At 42.3% G+C, this 23,503-nt stretch overlaps 2 protein-coding genes across 13 annotated transcripts in view; one reads left to right on the top strand and one right to left on the bottom strand.

The window, feature by feature from the left end:
• Positions 1–11,198, bottom strand: part of CHID1 (chitinase domain containing 1) — a 127,468-nt gene extending 116,270 nt beyond the window's left edge. Inside the window, exons 1-5 of one of the 9 annotated variants that reach the window (XM_056354231.1) lie at positions 10,898–11,198; positions 6,235–6,309; positions 2,653–2,795; positions 1,096–1,245; positions 186–318 (exon numbers count right to left, since the gene is read on the bottom strand). In XM_056354231.1, the coding sequence (XP_056210206.1) occupies positions 186–318; positions 1,096–1,245; positions 2,653–2,778 (409 nt within the window). In that variant the 5' untranslated portion in view covers positions 2,779–2,795; positions 6,235–6,309; positions 10,898–11,198. Of the gene's footprint in view, positions 1–185; positions 319–1,095; positions 1,246–2,652; positions 2,796–2,901; positions 3,070–5,172; positions 5,311–5,478; positions 5,608–6,234; positions 6,310–10,897 lie in introns of those variants that run through there. The other 8 variants (XM_056354223.1, XM_056354232.1, XM_056354224.1 and 5 more) reach the window with 8 other exon arrangements.
• A 234-nt stretch (positions 11,199–11,432) lies between these two features.
• AP2A2 (adaptor related protein complex 2 subunit alpha 2) overlaps positions 11,433–23,503 on the top strand; it is a 46,254-nt gene continuing 34,183 nt past the window's right edge. For all 4 annotated transcript variants that reach the window (XM_056354219.1, XM_056354221.1, XM_056354220.1 and 1 more), the window contains exon 1: positions 11,433–11,614. In XM_056354219.1, coding sequence (XP_056210194.1) covers positions 11,548–11,614 — 67 coding nt within the window. In that variant the 5' untranslated portion in view covers positions 11,433–11,547. The remainder of the gene's footprint in view (positions 11,615–23,503) is intronic.

Genomic DNA, 23,503 nt, shown 5'->3' on the forward strand with positions numbered 1-23,503 from the left:
TCTTTGGACAAATAAACTATGTTCACATGTGGAAGCAGGTGGGGACAGAAAGAAGTTCACTGTGAAGATTCACCATAAGGCAGAGCCAGGAAAACCCACATGCATATATCACCAAAGCTACGTAGTCTGCAACAAGACCAGTAATCTTACTTTCAACGCATATTCAAAGAAAAAGAAAATAATACCTTTATCAGCATCATGGAGCCCAGTGAACTGGAACCTTTCCTTCCCTCTCCTTTTCACTTGTAACCAGACTGGTGAGATTAGTGTAAATTTGTTTCCAAATATTTTAGCAATGTCATAGCCATGGCTGTTCCACTTGAAAAGAAAGAAGAAGAAAAAAAAAAAGTGAGAGGCTCAAAAGCAAAAAATATACTTTTGACCAATACAAGTTCTTTAGCACAAATGTTATCATTTGCTGGATCCCCACTTGTCAGTTCAAGGAAACATCCTGAGACATTATTTTTATTTAAATAAGAAAGTACCTGGAAACTGTGATCGCTACATGAAAGGTAATCTTCAAATCATGTAAGCTCAGGTGAACTACAGGTATTTACACACAGATTCTAACACAGTATTGAATTTTCAGGCTCTGCATTTATGTTCAAGACAACTTGTGAAACAAGTAAAAAGCATCCTCTAAACAAAAGGAATAAACATTTATTATTCAAGAAAGGATGTTATGAATAACAGTAAGACTGGAGAACAAAAGAGATTACTTTGACAGCAGCATAAATTTTTACTGCTTATTTAGAAGGTTCAGGTTGGTAGCTGCATGGTATGAGGACACTTGGTAACTCTCCTGTTCAGACTTTACTGCAACTTCGGATGGCTCACCAAGGACAAGATCATACTGCCATCTCTGTTTTATGTGAGAAGAAACCAATATGACCTAGATAGATATCCTATAAGAGATGGATGAGAGAACAAGAGTTTGAGACCACCTGAATCCCAAGCCAGCTCTCAAATAATCCTCTGGCTATTTGACCAGAAATTCCTATTATTATAGAATGCTTTTAAAACAGGGATGCAAGATTAGCACAGTCTGCTGCATATTCATTCTAAGCACCGATTGTATTCATTGTATTAACTTACAGGTGTAATATATCCCAGAACATCTCCCAAGAAATGTCTTTCCTTCATCTTCTTGGAGCAGTAACTTTTGTGTTCCAGTATTATATCCTTTGCCTTTGGATCCACAACTACTAGCCCCCGGTCCTGCACATTTTTATCAGAATGCAGCGTCTGGGGGGAGAAGACAGTTTTTAGAACCAGCTATATGAAGCAGCCACTTTCAATAGCAACATACTTAAAAAAGAGAAAAAAAGTCACAGCATTAAACTCTGAGCACTCCTTTTAAATGATGCAGAACAGTTTGATTTAAAACTGGAAAGTGCTCAGAAATGATTTGTCATCATCAGTAAATTTACTGAGTTTGCAAGGCAAAAAGCATATAAACAAAACAAAGCAAACCAAGGCATGGTAAGACTAAAGAACATCATTCACCACAGCTGACGGTGCACTGCTCTCTATTCAATGCTTTCAGGCACCTTGCCTCCAAAATGATAAAAAAGGGGTTAGGAGTTCTTAATCAAGAATTTGAAGATGACCTTTACATTAGATATATTTCAAATTGAGTATGCTGCCTTGTGGTTACTGAAGGCCAAAGTTCTGAACACCTGTCTTGAAGGAAGATCTGCTTCGACTAAAACAGCACAAACAGTTTTAGCAGACAAGAGTGAGAAGGCCTAATAAAGTGCACATGGTGAGTAGGTAGAAACCATCTATTGATTCAGGATAAGGACTTTAGGGATAAGACCTGTCTTAAGACTTTGCATTACCCTCACTAACTGCAGACTAGATTTTCTTGCTAGTAGACACTGAGCAAGCAAGCACTACAAACAATGAGATGTATCTGCATAATGAAGAAGTAACGATACTTGTAATTTAAGGGAGAGGATTTTAACATGTCTACTTTCTTACCTAATGAGCTTAGCAATGATAAGTATATATACTCAGTATATGCACTAGTAAATATACTTCCTCTCCATGCATACCCTTTCTCTTGCACTGCTGTGCCTTCTTGCAGTTTTGAAAGAAAACAGGAAGCAAACAAGAACACACTCAGCAAGTTAAGAGAGAATTCAGCGTGTTGGCTCCATTTGCTCAGATTCCTACAGAACTCCGAATCATTTCTGCCTGCAAAGGAACTCCAAGTTAGAAAGCTCTTCAAACTCTTCTATGAGGATACAGGCTTCCCATTGGCAAGGCTGAGTACACCTCTCCTTCCACCAGTAAATGACCTAGTGCTCTTGGCCCAAACTACTGCTCCCCACCCCTCTCTCCAAAGGGATGGAAGCACATCTCCTTTAGCTATGCAAGAGGGGACAAAAACTTCCTGCTTCTGCAGCTTGCATGGGGGATTAAAGCTCCAGAAGTCTACACGATATTGGTTCAAGGACTGAATCATTTGTGACACTCACAAAAGCTAAAGACGAGCAACTTCAGGTAGTCTTATTGTGAACATAAGCTTCAACACAAACGCATGGTTGCTTTTAACACGGTTTTGACAGAATGAGAGTCCATTTACCAAAGTTCAATTAATTCACTGCACATGTCAGAAAAGATGAGCATTTCAGCTATTTCTCTTACCTTTTCTTCCAGCTTTTTTGCAGCACTTTTCTTTGTATCTGTTTTTGACAGGGTACCTTCAGCGAGCCAGCAAATCACAGTAAGAGAAAGTGAAGTATAGAGAAGCTTCATGATGTTTTTCCCCATGTCAGCTTTCTCCTGCCCTGAAAACATAAGGGTTCAGATCTCTGAACGAAAGAATATAGCAGTTTCTTGCCTAAGAAAAGTCAAGCAATTGTCTTATCTTCTGCCCTCTAGAATCAGACTTACTAAAGCAGTACTGTTTTAACAGTGCTTTTGGTCTTCTAACACTTCTTGGATCCAGATGGCAGGGTAAAAGCTGAATTGCTATACCATTTGAAATTCACTATTAATAATAGTTAAGGTATCGTGCTTCTACTTTGACTTCAAGGTCACTGGTAACCCTTTTGTTTTCCATATCCTAAAAAATAGGACAAAGCAGGTTGCTCTTGATAGCATCTAGTCTGGGCTGTCTAGCCTGGCAGGATCTATAAACTGCTGCAGAGAGGAACAATTGAGAGCCTGAAGAGTCAATGCAAGTCTTAACTATTTGGACAGGATATCAATTCTTCCAGAAGCTGGTATATATTGATTTGGAAGTGTTTAATTTCACTTTCAGAAACAATTAGCAACAGCATCCACTTCCCTGAAGAGAAGTTAACGTTTAACAGCTTAAGAACAGAAGTTTTAAAAATATCACTGAACTCTAATTAGATATCAGAATGTGCTCATTTCCTTGACATGATCATATCCATCTGGCAATTAGTGGTAAGTCAACATTCACTCCTAGATCTATAGGAAGCACTGACCCTGTGACAAAATGGTTTCTGCCAGTGACAATCCAGTATTGACTCTTGGTTGCAACCTTACTTTAATAATTTTTTCCTTAACATTGGTTTAGTGAAAATTAAGTAGACAGCATCACTTTACTACATGAAGATGAATTGGTCAAACTTTAAATGCTCTTTATGGAAATCATAAGCATGAATTTGGCAAGCTTTACATAACTAGTTCCCCATAAAATTTTTCTTCTGCAAACCTTCCTTCATCTTTCTTTTAATTCTCCTCTAACTAAACTGAGTAGAAATATACAAGCTTGGCACTCTTGTTTATTTCCTGTGTCACCGCAAAATGTGACAAATGACAAAAATCGATGACTGACTCATTATTTCCTTGTTCAACTGGTACTACGGACAACCTAAGGTTTAAGACATCTTTTGACGAACTGATCTGAAGCCCAGGTTTCTCTCAAACCCAGATCACAAATGTTGTTTAGACTCATAGAATCATTTATATTTGAAAGGACCTTTAAGATCATCAGGGCCAACCGTTACCCATGACTAACAAGCCCACCACTAAACCATTCCACTAAGCACCACATCTACACATTTTTAAAACACCTTCAGGGATGGTGAGTCCACCACCTCCCTGGGCAGCGTGTTCCAATGCTTGACCATCCCTTCAGTGAAGAAGTTTTCTTTAATATCCCGTCTAAACCTCCCCTGGCACAACTTGAGGCCATTTCCTCTTGTCCTATCACTTCTTATCTGGGAAAAGAGATGAACACCCACCTCACTGCAACCTCCTTTCAGTAGATGCAGACAGCTGAGGTCTCCCCTCAGCCTCCTTTTCTGCAGAATACACAAGCTCTGTTCCCTCAGCCGCTCCTCATAAGACTGGGCTTACTATTAAACACTGAGGCAAGGGAGGCATTAAGTGCCTTCAGCCTTTTCCTCAGCCTCTGTCACTGTGTTTCCCCCCTGCATCCAATAAAGGATGCAGATTATCCTTAGCCCACCTTTGGGTTTGATGTATTTATAGAAACATTTTTATTGTCTTGTACTGCAGTAGCCAGATTAAGTTCTAGCTGGGCTTTGGCCCTGCTAATTTTCCCCCTGCATAACCTCACAACATCCTTGCAGTCCTCCTGCATTGCCTGCCCCTCCTTCCAAAGGTCATAAACATTTTTTTCCTGAGTTCCAGCCAAAGCTCTCTGTTCATCCAGGCCAGCCTTCTTCCCCACTAGCTCGCCTTTTGGCACATGGGGACGGCCCACTCCTGTGCCTTTAAGATTCACTTTTTGAGGGATGTCCAGCCTTCCTGGACCCCTTGGCCCTTCAGGACTGTCTCCCAAGGGCCTCTGTCCACCAGGCTCCTATATAGGGCAGTCTGTCCTCTGGAAGCCCAAGGTTTAACCTGAACCTCCACATGAAGTAACATACGTTTAGTCAGCTGTTTCAGATGGATGTTTTTATTAAAAAGAGAAAAGCTGGCATAGATTTAGGCTGTTAAAAAGAAGTAATCAAAGAAACCCAGTAGTCTTGGAGGCTGGCACAGTAACTGTGGAAAACAGGGTTAATATTTATACTTTACTTCTAAAGAAGAAACTAGATTCTAAATTACTGCTGCAGAAGCCTACTACAATTTGTAAAGGAAGCCCAGGAAGCATGCTGCTGATGTGCTTTAAAAAAACAAAAGCTAGATTCAGAAATATATTCAGAAAAAAACCCCATTTCTAACCTGTGTAAACATTACTCTTTCCCCTTGTAAGGCACTCTACTTTGACCGTTAGAATTGCCGCCCATACTCATCTGCTCTCGAGATGCCAACCCTTTCCAGAGACTTGCCCTGAGCGACCATCTGCAGCCTGCGAGCGGGCCGGGCCGGGCCATGCCAGGCCAGCAGGGTCCCGCAGGGCGCGCCCCCGCCGCGGCCTGCCGCCCCGCTGTAGCCCCTGTCCCCCCCGCAGCCGCTGTGCCACCCTCCCTGCCACCCGCCACCGCGGCTGCGGCGCAGGCCGAGGCCCCCCGCGCCGGCGGAGCGCACCTTACCGCCCGCCTCCAGCCCGGCCCTGGGCCGCCCGCGCCGCTCGGGAAGGGGAGGCGGCCGGCCCCGCCCCGCGGCTGCCGGGCAGCGCCGAGGCGGCGGGCAGGAGCGGGCTGCGCCAACATGGCGGCGGGGCAGCTGCGCAGCGGCCGCGGCTGGGCGCCTGCTCGGCGGGGGGCGAGGCGCGGGGGCAGGGGCGCCGCCGGGGCCTGCAGGAAGCAAACGATACGCGCGGGATAACCGTACATTCCCTTGAAGAGCCTCTCGGTGTGTGTGTTCAGGCCGTAGCCAAGAGTGTAGGTCAAGTAGGGAGCGTGGGCTATAATATGTGCGCTGCCCTGGGAACAAAATGACAGGACAGCGGCAAGCAATATTGTTAACCCCCCCGTGTGCAGAAAGGAGGGGTCACGTAGCCATTAACAGGCTTTAAAATGAAATTTTATGTTTGAAACTGAGATTTTTATTATCTTCTCTTTTGACCTTACAGTTTGTGGTTTTAGGTGCAACATGGCTGTGCTACTATTTTTACCGCAGCGGGAGCTTTGGGGTTTGCCCATGTTTTTGCCCATGTTCTTTCATGGGCAGCTTGCAGGCACTATATGCCGTATCAAAAGACTTGATAAAACCAGATGTGTTGCGTGGGGCAAGCCTGACACACCCTGGCAGCGTGCTTCCCAACAGAAGCCTTTCAGCGTCCTGCTTTCTGTGCTGGTCACAGCTTGCTGAGACTTCCCAGAAGCTGAACTGGAAAGTTACCTTATTTTCTCCTGATCTGGCCTCCTCTTTCATTCCCTCTTGTGCAATGAAGATCTTCGTGAACATTCTTTAGCACTGAAAAGAAAAATAGAAATGCTGTTCCTCTGAATGGAAATCTTGACAGTGAAATGGATGTATGGCCCCTCTGGGCAAGCGCTAAGAGTGTATACACTTTGTGCACTTAATCACCCAGATTTAAATTCTAGCAAGGACTTCAGAAAGGAAACTGGTAGAAAGGTTCACTAGTATATTTGGACCCACACACTTACAGGAAAGAGCAGGAAAAAGGAATGTCTCATCCCACTTTTTTAGTATCACCAAGACACCTCTGAATCCTTCAGCTTTCGCTCAAGAAGTGGTGATTTTTTTAAATCTCATAGGACGGCTTGATAGGCGTGTTTGAAATACAGTACATTTTCATATATAAGCTACCCCAAATTTAAAAGGTACATAACTACAGTGCCTAAAGTAATTTACAACCAATGTGGTACCAGATTTTCTGTTGTTTCCTAACATGCTGTTCATCTCTCACAAACTTTAAATGCTTCCAGGTTACACTTCTAAATAGGAATGACAGAAATAAGGCATGAACAAAGGTGTGAAAAATCAGTTTTGTTTCCAGTGTCTCTGTAATTGAATCTATAATTTCTTGTGTTGCATTCCCATCATATTCTCCTGTTGACTCTCTTGTAGCCTTAGCGGGACTGATCCAAAGGTTTGCTGCAAGTAGCTGACAGGGTGCATGCTGCCACTGAGGAAGGAGGCCTGCAGCTACCTGTAAGGGAATCACAGCTCTTACTTCTGACATGTAAGGATGCACACAGATTGTTAGCATATCTGCAAAGTATTGGGCAATCCCCACCATTGGCTGGCATTCCACTAAGCAAGACGAAAAGATAAGGGGATCTTTATGCTTCTACATTTTCAACGTTCCCCAATGAGATAGGATTCTGTATCTGTTCTTGGAATCGTGAATGTGTCTTGTTTAACTCCCATTGCCCACCCCATCAACTGCTTACCAGATTCAGTAACTGAACTTGGCACTATGAATTCCTTTCTTTGGGCCAGGTACTTGAAGACTGGGTGCAACAACAGTGGGCATCTCAGCACCTAAATTTCCCCTATGCAATTTATTGTAACTCATTAAATCTCACTTTGCTTTCCCTGGAATTGTAGCTCATGCTTCTTAACTTTTTTTTTTCCTAGAAATGAAAAGGCCCCAAGCTTCAAAGGTATTTCACATAAAATACTGACCAGTTTTCTGTTTGTTTTTTCCTCATAATCTAGCAGTTACTGATTTTTATTATTTTTACTGACAGTAAGTCTTTTGCTTTAATTCTATGCATTTGTGTCCATGTCAAAGTGGCATAAATGTTTAAAAATGAGGTACAGTTGCCTGTAATAGACCATATCGGTTTTATTTCTGTTTTTTCAGTCTGTACACTATTATTCCTTTAAAAAAGCAGTACCTGAGTAAGATAGGACACCTGGGGGAGAGTAAAAGTGTGCTGCTTTGCTGGCAAGTAAATGTGCATACTCAGAAAATAAAAATGGTGTGGTAGCAAGAAATGAGTGGCAGCCTGTCATTAAGGAGAAAGAAGGTTAAGAGAAACAGCAGAAGGACCTCAGAGAGTAAATGAAAAAAAAAAAAAAAACCCACCAAAAAAACCCACCCCAAAACCAACACAAACTCCTCCTATGAACTAGAAGGAATTATACAGAGTTTATTGCAACTCACAAAGCCACCAGCTGGCTGACATTGCCAGCATGCAGGTGGCAAAGGAGATCTTGTTTGTACAACCTTTGTTAACCCTTATTTTATCTCATCTACTTTCTTAGAGTTTATTTTAAAGCTTAGGTATTCTATTCTACATTGTAATATAAACCTGTTGTTTTGAATGTAAACCCCTTCTGGTCATTGAGGAGCTCACAGGAAAGAAAAGGTCTAGGCAGAAGGGAGATCCATCCCAAATTTCTGGAAGTTTAGGGTTTTATGATAGTGCTATCATCCTAACTTTGTGTTTCTTAATCTTGAAAGCAGCCATCTGATACTCTGACATGGCAGAAGGCGTTGCTGATAAACCTGTGCTCTCTGTTAATGGATAGTGAATGTTAGATGACAGGTAGAGAGACACAATGGGGTGTACATGTGGAGGAGACGCTGATTCTGTTTTCTCCTTAGCTCTTTTTGCTTAGCTCTTTTTGCTTCCAGTAATGGTTAGAATGACCACGAGGAGCAGAAGAAAGCGATAAACGATGGGATGCAGAACAAATCTGACAGAACAGTAACAAAGGGAAAGGAACAATTACCTTTTTATAGTTCCCACAAATCCATTCAGTTTAATGGTAATAGTTCTATGAAGGTCAGTGTAATTATTCAAGTCTTTGTACCAAAGTACGACAAAATTCTGCAAATTATTAAAGCAACTATGACATGGGAAAGAAGGGACAGACAATCGTGGATTTGTTGGCAAACAAATGTGCTGCAGAACATTTTGTATAGTAGGAAAGCATTTAAGACTATTTCCCCTTTACTGCTGATCTTACAGTAATTAGCAATCACTTTACAAATCTCAGTATCTTCGGATGGATGGACCTAATGAAGTCTGCTCTTTCACAGACTGATGTTTTATAGATTTTAAGCTCAAACCAGAACATTTTCCAGATTTATTAACTCAGTGCATTTGTAAAGGGCTGTGCCTGGCATGAACTCTGTGCTGTATAGTAACAGCTGAGCTCACATTACAATGTTTCTTTCAGACAGGGTGCATCTAGATACCATTACAGTCTCTCTTTCATCCAGCTAACTATTCACGTAAAATTTGTATCTTCTCCCTACCAAACTGCCTGAAGTGGGCTAATAAATTCTAAATTATGAGGCAGTAAAGGCAGGTATATACCTACACATTCACCATAATTGACATAAGCCTTTGTTGAGGCAAAAAGAAGACAGGGAGCAAAGATGAATATAGTAAAGCCTCAAAAAAACTCAGTCAAAGGAGGATGACATAAAATAACTGGGGTATGTGTACTGCAAACTGAGCCACTTCCAATGAAATATTTAGCAGTATAGTTACAAAACTAGAGAGTGCCACATGGGTTAACTACTTGAATATTTACCCCAGTTCTCAAGCAGAATTTGCAGCCCATGCTTAGCTTTATATTACCACAGCTATTCTGTTAGCAGTATTTAAGCCACCACTTCAAAGGTAGTGTGTACCTGCATGACTTGCAGTTGCAGTATTGACTGGAATACCGCCAGACAGGACTGAAAGACTTAGCCTTTAGGTGTCACTGTGCTCATGACAGTAGAAATAAGCTCAACATTTCGGCTAGCTCAAAAAAGGTATTTTTTTTCTGAAACAGAAACTCCTACTCAGCGACATCATAAGTTTTCAGCTTCAAAGGTAGATGGAAATTATTGTTAAGCATCAAAATCTGTCTGCAAAGCTATGAAAAGGGAGAATTTTCTTCTTGTAAGCCTACAGACGCAGAGAATTTGAGCTGAATATAAGACTAGTTGTGTGTGACTGCCTGTAGTTGCACTTGGTGTACAAAATGGATCCAGGAAGAAACAGATGCATGACCAGCCCATACTGTCATCTTGTCTTTCTAATAGATACTTACACAACTAAAAAGCACTCATGTAACAGTATATGCTGAAAACATGCAGAACATATTTGAGAGGTGACCTAACTGAGGCATATGGCCATTATCAGAAAGAGTTCTTTATCTATGAAAGAAAAATGTAATATTAACTTCAAGGCACTGGAGCTTGATAAATTTAAGTAAGATACAAGCTCTAAATGAGTAGAATTAACCATGGGAACAAACTGCCCAGGAGAACAGTAAATTTGATGGCATCAAATCAAGACTAAGTGCCTTTCTGGAAGATAGGCTTGAGCTAAAAGCTAGATACTGGGGTAAGTTTGGGGGCGGGGGGAGGTGGGGGTGGGGGTGGGAAAACCACCACCAACAAAACCAAACAGGTGAAATGAAATGACTTCAAGTATACAGGAAAACAGATGAAGTGACTGATTGATCTCCATTACCCCAAACCCCATCTTTCTACAAGTCATTATAATCCACTAAGTATACCAATCGCTTGTGTTATGACTGAAACTGTCAACATACTTTTAGTTAGGCAGACTAGGCCAGTTTTGACACCATTTCAGCTGATGAGATTAAATGCTCTGCGCAGTCCTACCTCTTTGGCATGTTTAAGGCAGTTTAACCTTGAAATGTTTTCAGTCTCAGGAGTGGATATGGCATGGGACTGTGTTGCTCTGCAGATCTGCAGCCTTCATGAGAAACACATAGCCCTGGGTTTGTACACACATGAGGCGCCACATGTAATGCAGAGCAACTGCCTCACCCAGCTGAGGACAGGCTCACAAGGGGCATGTGACAAAGGGTGGCTCTGTGTATAGTGGCTCTTGGGCTTGCAAATGTTCAGACTGACTATGCAGGGTATGTGAAGTAGATCCCGTGGCCTGTTTTGGGGCCCCTTTTGAACTGGAGGACTGAGGCATGGGCTCCATCAGTCCGCCCTGGGGAAAGCATGATCTTATGTACCTGTACCATAGAATCTGTACCCCGCTCTCCACAGTTTAGAAATAAGATCCTAGAGTAGATTAGAAATAAAATCCTACTCAAAGCTTACTGATCTTGTCTCCTGATCTGCCGTCCGTCGTCTCCTTCTCCCTCAGAAGGTACATCCTTTGAGGCACCTGCAAAGCCTGATGTTTCTCCTTCGTAAGTCATAAAACTTCTCGATCATTAGCGTTCAGGGAGAGTAGGAGATCGGGCCGTTCCTGAGCAGGGAGCACGCAGTGGGTTCACCGCGGATCCAGCGCCTGAAGCAGCCCTGCCAGCCCCTCACGGGGAAGGGCCGCCCGCCGGCAGCCCCTCACGTCGGCCTGGGCCCGTTTGCCCTGGCGGCGGTGCCTGCTAATGGCGTCCCAGCAGCGGCACCACCGACCTGGGGGCCCAAGCTGCCACCCCCCCCGGAGCGGAGGATTGCCCGGGCTCCTGCGGCACCGCAGGGCAGCCGGGGGCGAGGCCGCGGCCCTTGCCCGCCCCAGCGGCGGAGGGGAGGCCCGGCGCGGGCCGCGGCGCTCCCGCCTCCGCGCGGCAGGTGGCGCCAGAGCCGCGCGCGCGCGGCCGCCCGCGGGGGCGCGGAGCCGCCCCGGCGCCTGCGCGCTGCAGAGGCGGCGGCGGTGGCAGCGGCCTGAAGAGCCCCGCGGGGAGAGCGGGCGGCGGTGGGGGTAGTTGCGGTGCTTTGGTGTGTGGCTGGGCGGATTGCGCGCCACCATGCCTGCCGTGTCGAAGGGCGATGGGATGCGGGGTCTGGCGGTCTTCATCTCCGATATCCGGAACTGTGAGTGGCGGCTGAGGCGCGGTGGGGCTGCGGCCTGGGCCTGGGCGCCCGCTGCCCCGCGGGTTCGGGGGCTTTTTTCCCTCCATCCCCTCCCCAGCGCTCTCTTCTTCTCCCTGTCCCTGCAGCGGGCTGCTCGGAGCGCTCCCGCCTCACGAAATGGCGACGCGCCCTGGGGGGCGGCGGGGGGGCGGGCGAGCGAGCGGGGGGGGCAGCTTAACGCTTTTTTGCTGTGGGTTTGGGTTGATTTGTGCGGTTTGGGGGGTTGGTCGGGGTATTTGCAGCCCCCCCTTTCCCCCCGCCCCCGCTGCGGAGGGGCGCTGGGTGTGGTGGCCGAGCGGGGGTGCCGGGGGCTGCTGCCCGCCATCGTCCTTGTTTATGAGGCGCTGAAGCGAAGCTGGCGGGTGTCCGGGCGCGGGTGGGTTTGTGGTGGGCCGGGGGGATCGTCTCTGGTCCCCTTCCAAATCTGTAAGCTTCTTTCTGTGCCAGACGTCACTGATGGAAAGCAGGCCTCTGTAAGGGTGCCTGCGAGCGGGGCCTTCCCTGCGGATGGCTAGGCTGCGCTTACACTGGCTTGAAAATCCTGCTCTGACAGAATTCAACTCTTGGGATCTGTGCAATTAAAAATGGGATGGGGGGGGGTGCGAGTGGGTGCTCACCTGAGGGGAGAGCAGGTAGCACGTCTGTGCAGCACGGGGGGAGGGGTACAAATTGCTGCTGCTGGGGGGGCGGGGAAGATGTGTGTCTGGGGGCACACTTCAGTGCTCAGTTTTTCTTTTTGACTGAAAACTGCATGTGATAGTAGTTTAATATTAATCTGAGTTAGAAATCTAAGTATGATGTGGCAGGAATTGCCTGGGGAAGGGCTAAGGTCACTGTGGTTGGTGTGATGAAACAGCTCTATTTTGTCCACCTGCGTGTACCTCTCTGGATTACTTGAGGCTACTTTAAAAGCAATGGCAGTAAGGTTTCCTCTCTGAGGTAGAAGTGGATTTTTTTTTTATTTTTTTTTTTTGCAAATCATGATGACCTAACTAGGCTTATGTTGGGATAACCACACCAGCTTGGAAAAATCTTCACATTGATGACTTCTAATACAATTTTCTCATCAGCTCTTTGTATTGATAAAATGAGACTGTTTAAAAACACTTAAACTAAATTCAGGTGATTTGGACTTCTAACTATGTAAACAGGGTCTTCATATGTAAAATTCAAGGTGGTTTAGCATCCTTACAGCAGAAGCTGTCTCACTTTTTTTTTTTTCCACATGAGTTGCAGGTCCTTATGTTTCTTGAGACTTCACTCGTGTATGTGTAGGAGAAGGCTTACAAGATGTGTTTTGTATTGATTGGTTCAAGGTTACATGAATGCTTTTGTGCTTTGTGTGGTTGACCCAGCTGTGTACTGAAAATTTTCCAGTGTCCTGGTATTCTATGCAAAATGCACACGTAACGTAGCTTCACCTGCTGTCGTAACATTTAAGATGTGCTGTTGTATCTACCCACTATTTTTTTAATGATTGTTCTCATTCATTTAGCTATAAGTAATATGGTTTTATTCTTCATTGTCGTAAGTCTTGCAGTTGGTTAACACATCTGTCCACTCTTGTTTTCAGTGGAATTTAGTAGAAGGGAATACAAGAGAAACATTCAAGCTCGTAGGTTCCAAACCTGTGTGTAGAGAGGTGGAATAACAGGAGTTAAGGTAGTAGGATAGAACAAATTAACTGATTTCCCCACAAGCTTGCCAGTGTGTAGGCAGTGTGGGAAGTCTGATGGAACAACCACCTCTCTGTCCAGACTGGACAACAAACCTCTCAGCTCCCAGGGTTTGCAAGAGTAACAAAGATGTAACTTGCTTGTGAAACAAATATTAACACTTTCACTGTTTAAAAAAATACTGGTGTTTCTCAAATGTTTTGTCCCTGTCCACGCAGGTATCTAGGAGCTATAATTACTTTTGTATTTCTCTCATCTTCAGTATGAACTACATCTTCCAAATAGCTCCGAAAGAGCAGATAGCTCCCATTAGTAGGTGACCTGTGTAGGTTCCAAATACTTGCCTAATGGCATTTGGATCTTTTTTTCCTTTAAGTGAGCTCTGAATGTTGCCAGCTAACCGTGGGCTGGTGTGTGCTGACTAAGATTCCCAAAAATACTTCAGAGCACTCTCTAGAGAATTCTGTGTTTTGCAGGCACTGGTGTTGGCTTAAATTCCATCTTTCACTCTTCAGATCAGGGAGCTAGATATTTGTCAAGAACAAAAAGTAACAGTTCTTTAGGTTAACAGAATCTCTTGACTTGCAAATCTTAAGAAAATGTTCTTGTTCCAAGATGGGAGGGAAGCTAGGCACCAAGTGCAGCTCAACCTCCGTTTCTAGCTTTAAAGTTGGAGTAAATATCTGACAGTTACACTGATGTACAAATTGCCTGCTGGCATTCTGAATTTCAGTCTTAATTTTGGCTGTTGGACTTGTTTATCCCTTTGTAATACTACCATAAGGGCCTGACACTTCTAGTTTGCCTAGAGGTCTTCCAGATTATGAATACTGTTGAAACATGGTGTATGGTCTTTCTTCTGAAAGACTTTGCACAGATAAGGAATCTGCGTTACAGGTATTGAAGAATGAAAATGCAGTTGTGTGCAAACTGTGCCTAGGTGGATGCACAGCATGTAATTTCAAAGTAATAACCTAAACTTTAAGGGGATACTTACGTAAATTTAGACTATCTACCTTTGGAAATGCCTAATCTTTTTACATCAAGTCTCATTTCTTGGATGGTTGTACCTACAACATCTGCAGCACTAAATAATGCATCCTTCTCGTACAAGTTCATTATATTACTGATTTGGGATTGATGCTTGTCTTGCCTATCTGTTTTTACCAGTCCATTACAGTCTTAAAGTCTTATTGATAGCAATTTTCATTGCTTACAATTCTAATTGATTATGAGTGAATGGATGAACAGCTCACATTGCCAGTCTGTCTTAAATAGTTAAAAGGATGCTTGTCAATTGTCAGGCATATTTTCAGCACTTGGGTTATCTATTTAACTTGATCTGTGTGTTAAATGCTTTTATGCCACATATGACTTTGAATGTAAGAATTACTTTCTAGCCAACTTTTAAAAGTTCACTTAAAATACGACAATATCTCAAAAGGCTCCAAAGCTTTTCATAAAAAAAGTCAACATGCTGCTTGTAGTGTGTTCTTGATGCTTTGACTTTGCTGTAGTTGCTGTGAAACTAATATTTTAGAGTAACTTTTTCAAAGCAAAATGTTCTTTATTCATACAAGTATCAAGTCAATTTTCAAAATCCAATGGTATAAGAAAATTAATTATCCTGCAGCTCCTGATAGCTCTGCAGAACTTTGTTTCAGGGCAGCTTCTTGTTGTAGGCTCTGTATTTTGCATACAGAGGTCCTAGTGCAGATGGTGGGGGCAGGGAGGGTTTTAAAGAAAATAGCCTTTTTAAATGCCTGACAACTTGCCAGTAGATATATGGACTTTTCTAGAAACTTTCTCAGTTGGATTGTTTATAACATAAAAGGCTATTTACTCTGCTATTTCGTTTAGCTTATCTTTTGTGGACACCAGAGAAGAGACAAGAAAACTACAAATTGAAAGCTGAAGTACTTGGTTAAGATAGCCTAGTTAATTAGCACTTAAGGTGACCTGCTGAGAAAATAGTAAGGTGTGACTATACTGTGAAATAATTGGTGGTGGTGAAGCTGGAAAGCTCTGAATCTTGTGGCTTGGTGAAGTGCCACTCAGGAGTTCAGGTCGGGAAGAGTCCTTGTCACTGCTTGAAGTGCCTCGTGAACTAAGCCCCAACAAGATTCTGCATATGTTATAAGCATATGGACTCCTGCAAGAAGTACAGTACTTATTCTTAAATAGTATGTTAAATTGTTTTTTGTGTATGTGCTGCAGAGCTGCTGAAGTGATTTGGCTTATGCAAGATGGTGCTTTATAAGCTCTCCAGCTGTCTCGGCTGACAGATGTATCATCAGGGATCTGTTTTCATTTCTTTTGAGAATAGCTTTATGCTTATCTGGTGATGAAGTATTTCAAAGTCATTTGTCACTCAACCAATTCTGTTGCAACAACAGTATTATCTGCTATTCAACCTGAAAACTAGGTGAGCTTGCTTTTCTCCTTCTTTTGGAGGTGGTGGTGTAGAAATAGTTTCTATTACAGTATTAAGTACACTACTGGTCACCCCCTCCACTGTAAAATCGGGAAGTTGTTTACACTTGGGCTGATGAAATGTGTCTACACAGAGGCAAAAGCTGCTTTTGCCATAGGCGCTTAGAGGACAAGACAGTTCTTTGTTTACTTGCTACTTTAGGTAACTGTCTTACCTTTTCAGTGTCACCTTAAAAGTTGGATAGAGGGAGGAAGATTTCCTTTAGGTTGATCTCCAAATGTTTCTGTGTAAGTTCTGTTCCAAGATACTGTTCCTTTTTCCGCAGGCTATATTTTTTCCTTACATAAAACCAAACAGATGTATTAAATAAAGGTCTGTCTCTTCTCCTAGAACTTACCGCATTAATTTTTCCTTGTACTGGACGCGGAGAGTGTCCAGAGGCTGAAGCCTTTTGAAGTCTGACTTCAGTAGCTTTGCTTCACTGCATTGGGACTGGTGCATCAGCTTACGGATAAGCAAGTGGGGATTAAAAAAAGGCTGGTTCATGAAATTAATCTTATGATGATCACCCGTTTGACTGTATGGTAGATAATGGAGTGCGTTACCTGTGTATGTGGGAGGGGCATGTGTATGAATTAAATGACCACATGGGTATGTATAGGGTTATTTTTTTCTCTGTGAGAACAGGCACACAGTAAAACAAACTTCACATAGGGTGAGTTGGGCATAAACAGTTTGTTCTAGTACTATATGTCAGTAACGTGGCTTTCAGAGTGTAAGCTAAACTTACTACATTGCTCCTCTGAGGTGTAGGTTCTTATTGGCATTGGATATAGTTTTGAAGTAGGACTTGCGTTATTTCTGTAGACAACCAATGACTTTTATTTGTATTGTTAGGCTACTTATCTCTTCAAAGAAACTTGAAGGCAAAGCATCCTGGTTTGCTTTCCTATTTCCCTTGCAAGGCTATGGCCACTCATCTAATATGGGCAGTTTCTGGCCTGAAAAAGCCCTAAGAGTCTGCTGCTTAGAGCTATAATAAGTACTAAGTCTTGCATCACTTGCTACTATTTGCAGGAGAGAGATTTAAGGAAAACACAATTAGCATGAGATTAATCTGAGGAGAATGTGTAAAATGAAGCTACTGTTCTACCATGACTTCTGTCTTGACTTTCTTAAGGTCATTTCATGGAACTCTGAGGGGCTGGGTTTTTGGAGGTTTTGGTGGTGGCTTTTTATTATTATTTGTTTGGGGTTTTTTACACTTACTGAATTTGTGCATATTTAGCTGAGGAGAGTAGGTGAAGATGATAATTAATAGATGAGAGATAGTAAAGAGCTAGAGTCTTCCATATGACATCAACCTCTCCATTAGAGATATTGGAAGACATAACATCTGCTGAGTTAGAAATCCTGTGGATAAAGGCTGCCCATCAGGACTGGTAAGAGGAAGTTAAGGGCTGTTGCAGAGACTATTACATACTTGCATCAGTTAACAAGCTCATACAGGATTTTTTTTTAAGGCCCCTGAAATAGTAGTTTTGAAGTGATAGTTAAACTAGGAGAGTTTGGTTAAGTCTCAAAACTGTGTTCTTCTATTATCTGAACGTGAACTAATGTTGAAGAGAATCCACAGTGCCTTGTACTAAACTGGTGTTAATACAACCTTAAGCTATACTGCTCAAGGAAATGACTACTTTAATGCTGCTCAGTCAAGGAAGGAGGAAGAGCTGCTTTATGAAGTAGCCTAACCTTGCACTTCTGGTTTTGCATATCTTTTTAGCGTAAAGCTTCTCCTTTGGTAGGAGTTGATGTTGTTTTGTCAACTAAACTGCCAAATGGATGTTTTATATGGCATAAAGTCACTTGGATATGAGTTTCCACCAAGCTTTTCAGTTAATTTGGGGAAAGCTAGACCCTATTACCTAGTTACTCCTCAAACTCTCTGTTTGAGCTGTAGTGTTTTTCTTAATTTGTGGCGCCTAGTTAGAAAAAAGCATCCATGGTAGGCACCTAAAATTATTACCCTTGTATTTTATTATGTAATGTAATTTTTTTTATATGTAATTACTGCAATTAGAGTATCTGAATTGTGATAGGCTTTGGAAGCTGTTGTGTGCTCTTTTACATTTATTTCCCTTCTCTTATAAGGACAGTTATTGGATTACTGGATTACATTAAAGCTTGCGTCTCCCTGCTGTTTCATGGGAAGTGTTACAGAGGCAAATTTCTAGCAGCGTACTGCAGGAAGAAGTCAGTTCTGTTCACTTACTGTGCAGAATATTAGAACGTGAACTCTACAGCGTTCTTAAATGTGATCAGTAGGTCACTGATTTCTTTGTAGTAATGCATACCTAATCACAACAAGATGGCCCAAGGCACAACAATGTTCAACTGCCTTTGTGGCATTCATGATCTTCAACATGACACAGGTGTTTCTTTCCTCTGATCAAAAACATCTTGCAAAAGGACAGCATGCACGTATGGTTTTGTACATAAAAGGATGTTGATACGTCATTAGCAGAAGGCTTCTTGTTCTTCAGCCTTCAACCGGTCAGTTTCTGAACAAAACTGAAGCCATGCTAACACCTTGTGAAGGTATAGCATTTTATAGTAGTCTCTTTGGATTAGTTGCGCAGTGAGTTTGTAGGCAATAGCACCAGCATCCTCCTTCAGACATGCTCAGGTGGACCTGGAACTTGCATCTCTATTGTAGTACTCTAGATAGTTCAGCCAAATAAAGGAATTCTCACAAACTCACATAATGTGAGGGCGGGCATACACCAAACAAACCACCGTAATGTGTTGCTCTGTACCCTGCCTCCTTTTTTGTCCTTCTTCCCTGCTGTGCTAAATAATAACCAGCTGAGACATTAGGGAGGGGTAGAGGGTGGATCTGGTGTTTTACTTCATGAATTCAATGATCTGCACAACAAATGGCTAGTCTGTACTCCAGAGCTGTAACATGAATATCTGACCAGCTGGCAGGTAAAAGTAGTGGCTTAATTTGCTGATATGAGATATGAAAACTGTTTCACAAAAGCAAGAACAGATGCACTGATCACTCCTACCGTAAAAAAAGTGCAAATACTTATGAGAAAATATTCACGTAGGAGTGCTAGTGTTTGTTTTGATTCAGGCCTCCTCTTTCAACTGGTTTTTCTCTGTCCCCTGACAGTAGGGTTTAAGAATGCAGTGTAGTCTTAGTGTCATGCTTGTAAGCAGTTCTAGCAATAGGAAAGGCAAGTGGGTAATTTTGATTGCTTTATACCAACTAAAGTGTGTGTGGATGGTGAATGTGGTGAACTTGCTCTCTACTTGGTCATGTATTCTTCTGTCTTCTGTTGGCATCATCACTTGTAGTAAAGCTGCTATCTTACACTTTGGATATTAAATAAACCAATTTGGTTTTGTCTGTTTGGTTCCCTAGCTGACCTGCAGTGGTACAACGTAGTAACAGGAATGTGTATGCCAGGAGTAGAGCAGTGCTAAGAAACAATCTGGAGTTGTCTGTTAAGAAGTATAGCCTTGAATCAAACTGATTATGAAACTATATCAACATACTTTACTGAAGGGAAGCTAGTAGCAGTTTGACTGTGATGTCTGTCCCACCTAACTCAGCAATCAGCTTAGATGCTCCCGATGTAGAGACTAACAAAAACATAACAAAATGGAAAAATTCTTATGTTTGGAAAACAATGATTCACAGCTTTCGAGGTAAACATCTAAAACATCTTTAAAACTGAGAATTTATCTTTTGTGTAAGAACAGTGTTCTTCCCAAGTAGATATTCTTAGCCACTACAGAGTTCAGGGGAGAAGCTGCTCCTCTCAGCCTTGGCAGTATTTGGCAGCTCTCCTGAACAGAAAACTAAGTTGTCCTGTCTTCAGGGCCTGTTTGATAATTGAATGTGGACAGACAGGCATGTTCTGTTAGACAAATGGTAGTGCCACAGATAGTAACCGACACGGCTACTAGCCTTCAAGAAGCATGACAGAGTGCTGGCGGGCTTTTTCTTATGCTAGTAGTCCCCTACCCAACATAGTTTATAGTTCTTCATGCTAATAATGGCACATTATAATCGTAGGATTGTCAGATGGCCATGGGGCAAGTAAGGCTGAGGTAACACAGTGTTACAGTTCTGACCTGTGCTATGCACGTTGTGGGATGTTGTGGCTGGATATCTGTTTGCTCAGGTACTCTTCTTGGAGAAGACTAACAGCAGTCAAATTCAAAAAAAGTGAATTATTGGGTGGGCTCAATTACACTGGCTGCTGGTCATAAGCAGATTGGAGCCAGATGAGTATGGGAAACACCTAAACTTCTGTGAAGCAATTATATTTTTTTGCTTTAAATGTTGCCAATGCACCTGTCTCTCGAGCTTGCCTGCAGAAATCTGCTCTGCATTTGTGTAGGCACTTGTGTAGAAGAGTGCTTGCTTCTCTGTTCATTTGGGAAATAGATGTGTAGACTTGTTTAGTAATAAGTATCTTAAATGTTCTCTTCAAATGAACAGAATCAACAGATCCCTTTCCTGTAACTTGTGTCATACCATTCTTCTGTAGACTGTAATGCAAAACTCAACACTGAGATACGGAGGTGTTATTCAGGTAGTACTCAAGCTGTGGCTGTAGCCTGGATTACTAGGAGAGTTAAGAATAATAATTGGCTCTCTGAAGAGCTGGGTGACTTTGGATGTTCCCTACTCTATCTTTGCTAAACAAGATGGTAATTAAAGATAATAGTGCACTGCAGACTAAATTTACCTTGCCTAATGAAGGCAGTAGGCAGGACAGTGGAGTCTGAAGTGTGGCAAGTTGCCAGATAAGTAATCGCTCATAAGCACCTTGGAGGATGTTGTGGCTGGGTATCTGTTTGCTCGGGTACTAGTCTTGGAGAAGACTAACAGCAGTCACATACTAGGGCTCTTATTGGCAAAATAGCCAGCCAAAATTTACTGGCTTGCAGTAACCTCTATTAAAAACTTGTTATGGATATTTAATCATAATCTTGCTAAACTAGAAAAAGCCTGAATAAGTGAAAGTGAGGATGTGGTAGCTGAACTGATGTGGAACATAATCTTACTGTGCTCAGGCTTAAATACTGTCCTACCCATCTGTTTATATACATGACATAACTTTTTATTAAGCCTCTCAAAGTTGAATGGCTTGGCTGCAGCACATTTTGTTGGAATACAGCTCTGGTGATTTCTTGAAACTGGGAGCTGTGTAGCAGCCTGGAAGTGAGGTGGAGCAGTTGCCTCTGTAAGCTTTGAAATGTAAGCCTCTAGTTCTGCAGCACAGCACTTCTTTGACTGTCATCAGTAGTGCTCTTACCTTTTTAACCATCCTTAAGATTACTTAAGTGACTCTAGTGATGGTAAAACTCAAACGTATGTGGAATTTCTTCAGTAACTGTTATGATGGCTGAGTAATGTGATGTTAATCAAACAAATTTTCTTTAATAGCCCCCATCCCCAGCTTAGTGGAACAGAAGTGCAGCTAAAAAATGCTCTGTGGGTTTTGATGCTTTTCTTTTTCACTGTATGTGGAACAAACTGAAGCCACCTGTTGCTGTGAGGTTTTGCTTTGTTTTGTCATCCCCTAGTGTAAACAATAAATTAAGTTTGAATAAGGTGTGTGGTATAACTACTGGAGCTCAGGAAATATATTTTTAGGTGCTTCAGCCTGGTTTTAACTCATGATTTATCCTAAGCATTGTTATGTGACTGTCCTCAGTGACATTTAACACCAATATGCTGGTGCTGGTCCCTAAAACTACAGTGTATATGTACCTGAAATTGTAATCAATAATAAGGAGACAACTTAAGACTTAATGATTGTTGTAGAATCGTTCAGGTTGGGAAAGACCCTTGAGATCAAGTCTAACCATTAACCCAGGGCTCCTGAGTCCATCACTAAACCATGTTGCTAAGCATTGCATCTGTGCGTTTTTTAAATACCTCCAGGGATGGTGATTCCACCACCTGCCTGGGCAGCCTGTTCTGATGCTTGACCACCCTTTTAGTGAGGAAATTTTGCCTAAAATGCAATCTAAACCTCCCCTGGCACAACTTGAGGCTGTTTCCTCTTGTCTTGTCACTTGATTTCAATTCAATTTCAACATGATTTCCAATGAGTGGAGTGAAAACTTTCATCACCAGCTAGTTTTATATGTGCTTTATGAGGGTCTAGATGAGACTATGTACTGTATTCAAAATAGAACTGCCTGAAAGAATTATTCAAAACAGGATTTTGTTCATATGCTATGCAAGTTTTTAACTTCGAGAGAACAAACCTTCAGATGTGAGCTTCCTGTTTAATGTGGATGTTCCTGTCAACTCACTGCTATAGCTGTGTGTGCAGGGGGTGGGATTTTGATTTTTCTGTTGCTGAGGCTGCAGTCCATCTCTGCCAAAGGTGCTGACTTCACAAATTCCTGGAGTATTTTAGTCAGGCTTCCCTTAGTGCTCTGTTAACTTGCTTAGGACACGAAGAACTCAGTTTCTAGCAGTAACTGATAACCTGTGAGCATAACAGGTAGTTAATGCTGCTTGAAAGGTTTGCTGAGAGGTTTTGGTGATTAACAAAAAAATGATGGCCTTGATTTTTGTCCTGGGTTAAGAAAAACAAGCTGGCACGTACATCAGTGATTATTGCCATGCTTGAGGTTAGAGAAACACTTAATAATAATTCAAAGTAAATATTGCAATGTGCTTTCCTTATAGACAGAATCTGAAGACATAGAGCAAGGACCTAGCTTTCAAACTGAAGTAGCTAAATGTTGTACTCAAGTTAGCAGTATACTGGACTGAGGTCAGTGTTCTCTGCCCGGGTAATCTAAATGAAGTTTAAAATCTCCCAACTCATTGGTAATGTTTTAATGAGATGTGCCCTTAACTTGGTAAAAGGGAAAAATAAATTTATAGTTCTAGAAATTAAGACTTATCTGGAGCAGATAAATTGCTGAAAATAAGGGAGGTGTTTTCAAGTCTTTAAAAAGTGCTAATGTGATGGCTTACAAATTGGAGTGTTCTTTATTTACAGAAACACTTGCACCCTGTTGGCATATGTTAGTGTGGCCCTGTGTTCATAGAGTATGGACCCAGGAGCAAAAGAGTTGCTTCAGTCTAGTAGTGAATTTCTAATGCTGGCAAGTATCTTAGACGTGAACATTTTAGTATCTCTGCCATGTGTGAAGGACAAATAATCTAATCCAATTAAGACAAATTTAAAAACTATAGTAGAAGACACTTAGATTGTATGAGCTGCTGCTTATTTATACAGTAAAGAGTGTTACTGCTTTAAAACCAGCGTATTTAAGGTTGGCAAGTTAAATTAGAAGAAAACTTGTGTTGCATGATATATTAGTGAAAACTGGTTAAACGTTGTGATCCTAACAAATGCATCTTGTAAATGGAGGGAAGTATACTGTGATCTCTAGTTTTGTCATTCTAGAAGTCATTTGAAGCTTCTAGGTCAAATTAAAACAGTGGGCATAGCTCCTGCTTTATCTGAAAACCAAGATGCATACAGATAGCAACTACACCTTATGTTTCAGAACAGGTATTGTGAACTCTTGAGTCTGAAAATGCTTAACTTTCTAAAAGCAGTAAGTGGACAAATAGGTACAAGTAAGTAGTGTTCTGGGGTTGGGTATGGGAGAAGTTGGCTGGTGGTTGTTTTGTTTTGCTATGTGGAGTGCTTACCAAGGCACCCAGCACTTCAGTGTTTTGGGCAG

Source organism: Falco biarmicus, chromosome 10 (assembly GCF_023638135.1).
Source record: "Falco biarmicus isolate bFalBia1 chromosome 10, bFalBia1.pri, whole genome shotgun sequence".
NCBI classification, from domain to species: domain Eukaryota; kingdom Metazoa; phylum Chordata; class Aves; order Falconiformes; family Falconidae; genus Falco; species Falco biarmicus.